This window comes from Molossus molossus, unplaced genomic scaffold (assembly GCF_014108415.1).
Source record: "Molossus molossus isolate mMolMol1 unplaced genomic scaffold, mMolMol1.p scaffold_m16_p_20, whole genome shotgun sequence".
NCBI lineage: Eukaryota > Metazoa > Chordata > Mammalia > Chiroptera > Molossidae > Molossus > Molossus molossus.
In genome coordinates, this window is record NW_023425356.1 from 14,073,375 (window position 1) to 14,085,414 (window position 12,040).

Sequence of the window (12,040 nt, forward strand, 5' to 3'; positions counted from 1 at the left end):
GCCTTGAAGGCCTACAAGTTCTACACCCGCAGAGAAAGGAATTTTGCCAACCATATGAGTTTGAGAGGGTCCAGAGTCTTGTTTGACACCTTGATTTCAGCCTCGTGAAATCCTGAGGAAAGAACCCAATTGAGCCCTGCGTGGACTTCTGACCTACAGAACTGCAAAATAATAAATGGATGTTACTTTAAATTGCTAAAATTGTGATGCTTTTTATACAACAATAGAAAACATATAGCTATCTTCAAAGTTCTTATGCTGACACTCTCTTATCTTACAAGTAGTTAATGGAAAATCCACAGAAAACCACTAAACTGTATTTTTTCCTCAAATGGTCCATAGGTTGTTGACCAAAATATCAAGATCTTGCTTTGTCCAGTCATACTACCAGGAATGCAAACCAGTTTTGCTTATGCTTTGCATTAACCACACACCACAACCCTACATAAGACATACCCCAAATTCAGAGATGTTAAAATACGAAACAAAAATGAATCCTAGAATTAGTAATATGCAGAAATTCACTTCCATCAATTCCACCTGTATTTTCAGGGGGCTACATGAAATGTAAAGTGAAATGGACTTCATCGAAGCTCTGAAAGTTCTGCCTCTTCTTTAACATTCTTGGAGAGTGACAAAAGGTAAAGCATCCTAAGTGTCCTTAGAAGTTATCTGGGATGATTATTCAAATACAAATTCCTTGATCCCATTTCCAAGTTTCAATTTCAGTAGCTTAGTGAACTACACTTTGAGGAACATTGAACTAGACTTTCAATGTCTGAATTAAGTTATGCCTAAGAAAATAAGTCAAAGTAATAAAGGTAAATATCAATAATATTTAAGCATTTTTCAAGATACTTCCAAATTTAGTTTCAATTTTATAAACTTGATTTGTAATCATATAATTTAGTACTCCTAATCATGAGGAAATATCTAAAACCATTTCAAAAACAACTATTTGTAGAGTTATACTGCTGACTACATTGTGCTAATTACAAAATATTTATGAAAACCCTGCCCACTTAACAGTTTGCTATACATGTGAAAAATAAATCTTTGTATTTCCTAATTAGACTCATTACTGATTAAAATTAGATAACATTATCTAAATGAGGTTTTTATTAGAAAAGATTAAATTTATACTAAGAATTTACAAACCAGTCAAGTCCCTCAATTCACTGCAAAAGAAACATTAATATTCAAATCAAAGTGGAAAAATATTCTTTCACTTTGTTTTTTAAGTACACGTTATCTTCAGAGCATTAACACCAGCTAGAATTTGTATCATGTAGAGTATTGAGAGCTATTTAGACCCATACTTCAAGCTTTTAATTTGCCAGGGGAAAAAGCTAACATATACATTTATCCTCATAGCTGAGATGTAAAGAACTGGAAAAACAACTTAAAAGAACATAAGACAGATAAAGGTACACCATGTTATACTTTAATGGGCCATTTGGTTACTTTCCCACATTCACTGAAAACTGGCTATGGCAGCTGACAAATACTGTACCTATCTCCTGAATTGGAATTGTAGGACATATGGTGGCACTTAGGGCATATACTTCAAGGCAAATGGCTGGGCTGAAAGATTATTGACTCTTGGGAAGTGAGAGAAAAATGCCCACACTTGGGGTAGAACATTTTTCAAATTCTATGCGGGACTTGGAATGGAAATTTGATGAATTCTAAAAGAACATATATACCTACTCATTAAAATCTACCACTGTAGCCCAGCTGGTGTGGCTCAGTTGATGAGCGTCGACCCACGCACCAAGAGGTCACTGGTTCGCTTCCCAGTCAGGGCACATGCCCAGGTTGTGGGCCAGATCCCCATTGGGGGGCATGCAGGAGGCAGCCAATCGATGTTCTCTCTAATCGATGTTTCTCTCTCTCTTTCCCTCTCCCTTCCTCTCTAAAATCAATAAAGAAAATAAAATAGCCACGGCCGGTTTGGCTCAGCAGTTAGAGTGTTGGCCCGCGGACCAGAGTGACCTGGGTCCGGTTGCCGCTAAGGGCATGTACCTTGGTTGCAGTTTGTCCCCAGCCCTGTTTGGGGTTGTGTGGGTGGCAACCAGCCAATGTGTCTCTCTCACATCGATGTTTCTCTCTCTTTTCCTCCCTCTCTCCCTCCCACTCTATCTGAAGATAAATGCAAAAATAAAATAATAAAATAAAATCTACCACTGTAAGCAAAATCCATTAGTATTACTGGAATCAGATGCTTTTAGGATATCTTAGAGAGATTTTGTTGTTTTAATGGGAATTAATTTCTTATGGCAATACAAAAATTTTACATCACACAAAACACTAACAAAAAAATTTTTTAATATGGTGCCTCTCCCATACACTATGATGCTTAATGTTATTAGCAAATGTTGATAGGGTTAACATCTACTATTTCAGTTATTTTAGGGTAGATCTAAATTGATAGTATAACATGAAGTAATGTGAGTAAACTCAGATGGGGAAATGAGCTGATGAATGAGCCTAGTTGACTACTCAGCATTTGAATCTCAACGTTGTTTTGTTGTCTACACAGCACTATGAATTTAATAACTCTCATTAGGTGATAAAACTTTGCTTCCTTGTGAAAAATGGATCTAAAAAGAAGCCAACTACTGGTATTAGTAATGAAAGATATCCAAGTAAACGATGGTTCTTAACTATAAAATAGAAGTTATATATAAATTAAATAGCAGAATGTTGTACCTAAGAATTATGATGTGAATAAACCTGTTATATGCTCTTCACAGTTGGTGAACTACCCAAGTTGAAGATTTCCTAGTAGGAAAAATTGATTACTAAAATCTAATGGAATAAAAGCTACTTTTAGCATTTGAGCTAAGTGTGCATGTGTGTGTCCACATACACAGGACAAATTTCTCAGCATTCTTTGAACATACACTATACTACTATGGGAAAAAAGTTCACTTATTTTCAGGTATGTTTCCTGGAGACTAGCAGTAAGTTCTCTCAAATTAAGAGTAAAGGCACAAGGCCATGAAGTACCAACTCTTAGCACCAGAGAGACTTAAAACTTCATAGAAGGCGAATGACATTACAAATCAGAGAATCTGCCAATCTAGCTCTGCAAAACTGTATTTTTCTCAAATGGAAAATAATCCAGATTTATGCCAAATAGATTTAAAAAGCTAATCTCTTTTTAAATTTTTTCATAATCGCAATTTACAATCCTATAAAAATAAAATCACTGCCTTGTGATACAATGCTCAAAGTTTCAGAGATGTGAAAAACACAAAAATGAACTGAAAATAGTTTATATAAATCGAGGTCCCAGAAATGAAAATTAAAAGCTGTCTCTTAGAGAAAGGAATGGTGAAATTCAGTGTGTATTTTCATTAATACACTCCAAAACTGTTTTGTGAACAGCCAATTTTGACTGCCAATTCTACACTGCTATCTGATTCCTTTAATCGACATTATATCAAGTCTGAGGCAAGACACTGAAAGGACAATATTCAAATAGAAAGAAAGAAACTTCCTTCCTTGATAAACAATCTCCAGCAGTCATTCAGAAGCTGAAGTTATTTGATGGCTTGAGAAGCAGTGTCCATTGAGTTTTCTTTTCTGATCTGAAGTGATTCACTGCTGATGGACAATAACTCCCGAAGTTCCTTATTTTCAAGCTGGAAAAACAAAAGTATATGTTTATTTAGGTATTCTGACTGTCTAACTGCATCAGAATACATTGTTTTGGGTCAGGAACAGAAAGCATATTATTTTAATTTTTCAAGTTTTAAGAAAACAAAAGAACTGAGAATTTCCTAAAATACAACTTATTTTTTCATTGAACAGACATTTTACTGAGCAATTTTTATATGCTACTTATTTTTTAAAAAAAAGATTCTTCTCCACTGGAGGAATTCACTGCTTGTAATACTCTTCATAGTTCCCACAAGTTTTGCTACTATTTTTTCTATCTTTCAAATTCCTATTAATATTTTCACTCAATCTTCTCTCCTAAATGTCCTATAGTTTTGGAGAAAGGAAGGAAAGGGGGGGGAAGAAACTACTTATTGGCCACATAACCAGGTACCACGTGGGTATGTAACATATGTTATCTCCCAACCATCTGTAGGGTAGGTACCACTGCCTACATTCATTTTCTCTTTAAAATGAGGACACCAGCCCTGGCCAGTTTTGCTCAGCAGTTAGAGTGTCAGCCCACAGACCAGAGTCTGGGGTTCGGTTCCTGCTAAGGGCACGTACCTTGGTTGCAGTTTGTCCCCGGTCCTGGTTGAGGTTGTGTGGGTGGCAACTAGTCGATGTGTCTCTCTCATATTGATGTTTCTCTCTTCCTCTCTCTCTCCCTCCCACTCTATCTGAAGATAAATGCAAAAAATGTCCTCAGGTGAGGATAAAAAATAAATAAAATAAAATGAGGACACCAGCCTGACCAGTGTGGCTCAGTGGTTGAGTGTCAAGCCATGTACCAAGAGGTCGCTGGTTCGATTCCTGGTCCGGGAACATGCCCAGGTTGTGGGTCCAATCCCCAGCGGGGGGTATGCAGGAGGCGGCCAATCTATGTTTTCTCTCACTGATGTTTCAATCTCTCTCTCCCTCTTCCTTCCTCTCTCTCTAAAAATCAATAAAGAAAATTTTAAAATAAAATAAAGTAAAATAAAAAAATAAAATGAAGACACTGTGCCCTGACCAGTTTGGCTCAGCAGTTAGAGCGTCGGTCCGTAGACCAGAGTTGTGGGTTTGATTCTGATGAAGGGCACATACCTTGGTGGCAGTTTGGTCCCTGGCCCTGGTCGGGTCATGCAGAAGGCAGCCAGTTGATGTGTCTCTTTCACATCGATGTCTCTCTCCCCCCGTCCCCTTAACTCTAGCTCCCTCTCTCCCACTCTGTCTGAAAATAAATGAAAAAAATATCCTCAGGTGAGGATTAAAAAAAAAAATGAGGACACTGTAGCTCACAAAGTCCAAAAACTTGTCCAAACTCAGACATCTTGGATGTGGTATTGCTGAGGTCTCCATTTGATGCCCATGTTTTTTCCACTTTAAATATTGGTTAAGATTTGTCTCACGTCTCCATAGAGCTGTTTCCATAACTGAGGAGAATGTAGACAAGGTTGTTCTATCATTTGAACTAACTCCTAATTCCTACTTGAGACCTTGTCACTCCCTTGATTTTCAGATGGAGCAGTTAACACTCTTCATCCTTATTCTCTCTGCAGGAAATTCTGGTAAACTGTAGGTGTTTGCAGGCAAAAGTCAGAGCCTACGGTCATTAAACCTTCTACCATATAAAGTGGTTCCCCCAGTACTTTGTATATCTCTCCTAGAATTAATATACCATTTCATATCTTATAAAAACAGCAAATCCTCATTTAACGTCATCAATAGGTACTGTGACTTTAAGCAAAACAATGTGTAAAGAAACCAATTTTACCATAGACTAAATGTTACAAATAAGAGTTAAGTTCCTATGGCATCTCATGAACATTGTAATGAAATAAAGTTGAATGAAATGAAGTTATTAGAGGATGTGCTGTACTAGTCTTATTCTTTTTTTTTTTTTTTTATCCTCACCCGAGGACATTTTTCCAATTTTTGTACAGATAGAGTGGGAGGGAGGGAGGGAGGGAGGGAGGGAGGGAGAGAGAGAGAGAGAGAGAGAGAAACATCGACGTGAAAGGGACACATCGAGTGGCTGCCACCCGCATGACCAACCAGGGCCGGGGACAAACTGCAACCGAAGTACGTGCCCTTAGCGGGAACCGAACCCGGGTCTCTATGGACCGCAGGCCAACGCTCTAACCGCTGAGCCAAACCGGCCAGGGCTAGTCTTATTCTTTTTACTAGATTCTGAGCAGGGACCCCAGCTTCCTTTACAATGTTATTTATCAAAGGGCCCATGATAGCATGTAATAAGCAGCATTCAAACCACCTATTATGTTTTCTTTAACAGTTTTATGGACGCACTAACACCCCAGGCCTTTCTTTGTAAATTATTTTCATTTTAATCAAAATGTTATATAAAAATCGCCCTGGCCGGTTTGGCTCAGCGGTTAGAGTGTTGGCCTGCGGTCTAGAGAGACCCGGGTTCGGTTCCCGCTAAGGGCACGTATCTACCTCGGTTGTGGTTTGTCCCCGGCCCTGGTTGGGCTGTGTAGGTGGCAACCACTTGATGTGTCCCTTTCATGTCGATGTTTTTCTCTCTCTTTCTCCCACTCTATCTGAACAAAATATCAAAAAATGTCCTCGGGTGAGGATAAAATATATATATATATAAATAATATAAAAATAGCTTTAAAAAAACCAAGACTACAAGTCTTATAAACAGTAATCTTTTGGCTTTATTCCCCAAAGGCAACCACTTTTAATAATTTTATCTATTTCTTTAGTATTTATTTCTATAATTTTAAATAATATGCCTGTACTGCTATTTCCTTATCATCAACTTTAGACATTATCGATTTGACTTCCTTTTATGGTAGATGAGGGATTTTAATTCACATGTAATCTGTCCTTTCCACACTCTGCCCTCTGGATATGAGAACATCTCAGTTTCTAACCAGTGCATAATTGGCATTTTCACTGTTTGCTGCTGTTTACATTTCCTTTTTTGAAAAGAGTATGGAGGAATTTTAATTTTAAATCATTAGCACACAGAAAACACTAATACATTGCAGTGATAGGATAGCAGTGGCATACCTTCCAGATGCTAAAACTTCCTGAACTATTGTGAACCTAAAAGAGCAACAATCTTACCTCTAATTGGGCTAGTTTTTCCTGAATCTTACAAAATTGGTCATCATCCACCTGAACTGCTTTCCTCATCACTTCTCCCATTTCACAGATTCTGTCAATCTGACTCTCAATTTCCTGTGAAGATATTAACACAAAAAAGGTAAAAAAGTCATCTTTTTCTGCAGATATGAAGTTCATAAGAACATGTGCATTATGATGTTAAAAAGTTCATTTAATCTATTTACAGAGGTTAAAGAGGCATTTCACTATAATCTGAGTCCTCAGGGGTAAAGCCATAGAAAGTCATCTTGTGGTATTCACCAATAATCTGTTTGCAAAACATCGATTCTAGTCTAACCACCCACTGGATGTTGGACAACATCTCTAAGTGGCTTAACTTAAACTTGAATACTTTCATTGGCAAGAAGCTCACCACATTCCAAGGTATCTTATTCCATCTTTGGACTTATCTTATTTCTTTCCTTAAATATATATATATGTTTATTTTGAGAGAGAGAGAAACATTGATGTGAGAGCTAAATATCAATTGGCTGCATCCTGTACGGCCCCCACTGGGGATCAAGCCTGAAACCAAGGCATGTGCCCTGACCAGGAATCAAATCTGCAACCTTTTTGTGCACAGGACATTGCCCAGCCAACTAAGCCACACCAGCCAGGGCTGGACCTATCTTCTAACAAGTTTTTCATATGAGCTAAAATCTGTTTCCTTCAAGGTTCAAATTTTCTCCTCCTGACTAAAGAAAATAAAGTTTATTTTTCTCTTCTATATGAAAACCATTCACATATTAAAACATCCCTGTTCCCTAAGACTTTTGTTAAGTCAGTAAAATGCTTTCAATGGAATCTAGGATGAACTTTTCATAAACCCCAGTGTAGCAAATAGTGAGGCAGCAATCTATTAATCCAGGATTAAATGATACAATACATGTGAATATACAATGAAACTATAAAGCACTCTACAGACATAAGAACAATCACCGGGTCTCCCAAGTTAAATCGTAATCAACCAAAGTACAGAAATCATGCCATGTACATGTATTTTTTATTTCATTTTTTAAATGTTTTTATTGATTTTTTTTTCTAGAGAGAGAGGACTGGAGAGAGAGAGATAGAAACATTGATGTGAGAGAGAAACATTGATTGGCTGCCTCCCGTACATCCCCTACTGTGGATTAAACCTGCAACCCAGGCCTGTACCCTGACTGGGAATCGAATTGGCACCTCTTAGTCCATGGGATGACATTCAATCCATTGACTCATACCGGCCAGGCTGTATATTTTTAAACCACACTTCTCTCTCTTAATGATGCTATGTGGTTTGGTTTAATAAAAGTTTCCTGACTGGCCCTGGCTGGTTTGGCTCAGCAGTTAGAGGATCGGCACACGGACCAAAGAGTCATGGGTTCGATTCCAGTCAAGGGCATGCGCCTGGGTTGCAGATTCATCCCAGCCCTGGTAGGGGTCATGCAGGAGGCAACCAGTCGATGTGTCCCTCTCATCGATGTTTCTCTCTCTCCCCCCTAACTCCCTTCCACTCTATCTGAAGATAAATAGGAAAAATATCCTTGGGTGAGGATTTAAAAAAAAAAAAAAAGATGAATTTCTGCTCCTTACAACCAAGGAGCTTACAATTTAGTAAAATGTACAATAACCAATCAAGTACTTACTGAGCACCTTTAACACAAACTGGCATTATGTTTGGTGGAAGAACTAAGCATTTATTAACATCTTGGTAAGGGAAGAAGGAACCTTAGTCCTATTCAAATGAAAGGACCTGAGCAGCCCCTTACCTTATAAAAACTACAGCAAAACCAACAGTGAATGTGATAAACATGAAAGGAAAACAAGCTTACTTTTCTTCCCAAACAGGCACACAAGCTAAAACAATTTCAAGATTTCAATTCAGTTCATTTAGAATTTATTCATCAAAGTTTCTTACTGCAGAGTGATTTTGGTGAGCTTTCAGGACTGGTTCAGTATCCACTGCTTTTTTAGCAACCATTAATTGTAACATCTGTTTCCGGTATTTGCTCATGATGAGTTCCAAAGCATCCTGGTGTTCCTCCAAGGAAACCCACAGCTCTATCAAAAAAATAAAATAACTTGGCAGTGATGTCTGAGAGATCGCTCTCAAAGCCAAACTCTTTAACAGTTGGAGTTTTATGACACTCCATGAGATGTTGCGATTCCAAATTTGTAAATCAGTGTTTAAATCCACAACACACAACAGTTAAGGTTAATGTGAAACATAACTTTCAGGCAGAGGCAGCATAGTTTGGTAGAAACATGGGATTTGGAATCAGAAGGCATGGGTTTGAGTTCAGTTCTGTGAGTTACTAGCTTAATACTCTTAAGCATATCATTCAACCCCTCTGAGCCTATTTCTTATCTGGCTCATATACCTCACTATGAAAATATAAGAATACAGTGGAATGACATATGTGGAAGCCCTCTGTAAACTGATATATAAATAACTATTCATACTGCTATCATTAATAATGTACTTACCAAACGTGAGACTATATATCCTGAGTATAAAATTCAGCTCTTCCACTTTGCACAAGAACATAAAAAACTCTTCAATCTTAACTTTAGTATATTTGACTATGTAAACGTTACATTTTAATCCCATGAGGATATTAACTCTAATTCAATTCTACTAAGCACCTCTTTGATAAGCTGCCTATAAATACAAAATCAGTCAGACAACCTTGAAAAGGGTAACGTAACAAACTTTATTTTATTGGGCCAGCACAGGGTAACTGTTACCAAAAGTACTGACCTGGAAATACATATAGCATGCGCACTTTAGTAAACAGCTGGGCAGCTTTGAAAGAACTTTTGCAATATTACTGGGAATGAGAAAATCATAGTAATTACACAAAAGGCCTGACTAACCTCTGTTTTCCTGCTGCAAGTCTCTAATCTGTGTATTCTCTTGGGACAGCAGAATGTGAGGTTTGTATTTTGACATGTCCTTTATATCGGATGCATCCTCTTGATACTGGACAAACAGAGACAGACTAAGCGCGCAGCAAACAGAACAGCCGCAGGTGCAAATGAAGAGGCAGGAGTCAGGGCTCCAGGGCAGCGTCCTCAGCCCCGATCCTGCAGAAAGGTCTCACCGCCGCCCCGAGACCCGGAATACATTCCAGGCCGAGGTCCCATTTGACCTCGCCCTCCACCCGTAAAGTGCCTAGAACGTGAGGGCACGGACCCCTACCCTCTGCCTGACCTGGTCGGGAAGCGCTGTCCCCGCCTCCCGCATAGCGGCCACCCGCCGGTGCAGTGCCGCCGACTGATCCACTAGTGACTCCGCGGCCGCATCGTGCTCCCGCAGCCTCTCCAGCAGCGTCTTAGCGTCAGTCAGGATCTTCTCGATGGTGCAGCTCATTGCGACCGTAGGACCACAGTCCCAGCGATGCTCACCTAGGCCAGTCGCTCAGACCTTCCCTGAACGGGTCTCAGTGTCACAGACGTCACTTCCGGCTACGTTTAAAAGGCGTCTGGGCAGCCGCCATATGCGCCTGCGCAGTGGCTGCCAAGTTCGCAGATGACCTACTTTCAACAGTGGCTTCCCTGAAGTCCCGCCCTGTATAGAGCCAGAGGCCTGCCCTTGCCACGCCCTTGGTTTCCTGTTCTCACAGTTTAGTGGGCAAGTTGAATTTTGCTGGATGGGTGGAGTTTCTTTCCTTATTGTTTATTTTTTATTTTTTTAATTTAAGGGGAGAGTTAACACAGGTGGGGACCTTGCAACAATAAAGGGCTTAGGATAGAAGAAGCAATAGGAGAGAGCCTAGGGCCAGGTGGCTTTATCTCTCTAGAAATGCTATAGGAAAGAAATGAGCCTAGGCAGGGCTGTTTTGGCTCACTGAGAAGTAAGAAAAAAGGGGACCTTGGAGATAGGTTCAGAAGGTTAACCCCAGATGAGCTGCTGCTGCCCATTGCTTTCCTGGTTGCAGGTCTTGGGGGCCCCTTAGCATTTAGGAGATGTACCCCTAAGAGGGAAGGAAGGCATGCTCCTGGGAGGGACAGCCCTCTCCCTACTGGTTTTGATTGATGTGGATTGTTATTCCTTTTTTTTTTTTTAATTTAGATTTTTAAAAATTGTGGTAAAATACACCACCTTAACCATTTTTTGTTGTTGTTATCCTCACCTGAAGATATTTTCCCATTGATTTTTAGATAGAGTAGAAAGAAAGGGGAGAAAGGGGTGGGGGGAGAGAATCATCGATATGAGAGAAACACATCGATTGGTTGCCTCCCGCATAACCCCAAGCAGGGCCGGGGACAAACTGCAACCGAGGTACATGCCCTTAGCGGGAACTGAACCCGGGTCTCTCTGGACCACAAGCCGACACTCTAACCACTGAGCCAAACCGGCCAGGGTGAGTCCCTGCTTTTAATTCTTTGGGGTGTATATCCAGAAGTGGAATTGCTGGGTCATATGGTAATTCTATTTTAAAACAGAATTTAAAATGTAAAATGGATGCACTGTTTTACATTTTCACCAAAAGTGAATAAGGGTTCCAATTTCTCCACATCTTTGATAGTTTCTGTTTTTCTCTACACTTGCTAAATTCTTTATTTTTATTTATTTTTTATTTATATTTTTTTATCCTCACCCAAGGACACTTCTCCACTTTTTTGTTCAGATAGAGTGGGAGGGAGAGAGAGGGAGAGAGAGAGAGAGAGAGAGAGAGAGAGAGAGAGAGAGAGAGAGAAACATCAACGTGAAAGGGACACATCAAGTGGCTGCCACCCGCATGACCAACCAGGGCCAGGGACAAACTGCAACTGAGGTACGCGCCCTTTGCGGGAACCGAACCCTGGTCTCTCCGGACCGCAAGCCAATGCTTTAACTGCTGAGCAAAAAGTTCTTTTTTTTTTTTAATAGCCATCTTTTCTTTTGTTGTTGTTAATCCTCACTCGAGGATATTTTTTCATTGATTTTTAGTTAGAAGGGAAGGGAGAGAAGGAGAAGGAGACAGAGAGAGAAACCTCAGTGTGAGAGAGACACATTGATTGATTGCCTCCAAGCATGACCCGGGCTGGGGCTGGGATCGCATCTGCAACCCAGGTACGTGCCCCTTGACCTGGAATCGAGCCAGCGACTCTTCAGTTCTCAGGCCATTGCTCTAACTGCTGAGCCAAACTGGCCAGGGCTAAATAGCCATCTTAATGGGTGTGAGATGGAGTTGTTATTTTTTGCTTGACTGGTTTTTCTATTTTAATTCAGTTAATATCTTGAGGATAAATTTAATCAAAACAGCAATGACTTTTGTGCTGTTTGTTA

General features: G+C 39.7%; 1 protein-coding gene across 1 annotated transcript; it reads right to left on the minus strand.

Annotated features, from left to right (window-relative positions):
• Positions 1–3,397: 3,397 nt before the first annotated feature.
• Positions 3,398–10,205, minus strand: SIKE1 (suppressor of IKBKE 1). Its single transcript, XM_036273631.1, has 5 exons — positions 9,980–10,205; positions 9,643–9,748; positions 8,684–8,826; positions 6,745–6,858; positions 3,398–3,650 (listed from the first exon to the last, which is right to left on the minus strand). The coding sequence occupies exons 1-5, from the start codon at positions 10,136–10,138 to the stop codon at positions 3,549–3,551; spliced, it is 624 nt and encodes a 207-aa protein (XP_036129524.1). The 5' UTR covers positions 10,139–10,205; the 3' UTR covers positions 3,398–3,548.
• Positions 10,206–12,040: the final 1,835 nt, after the last annotated feature.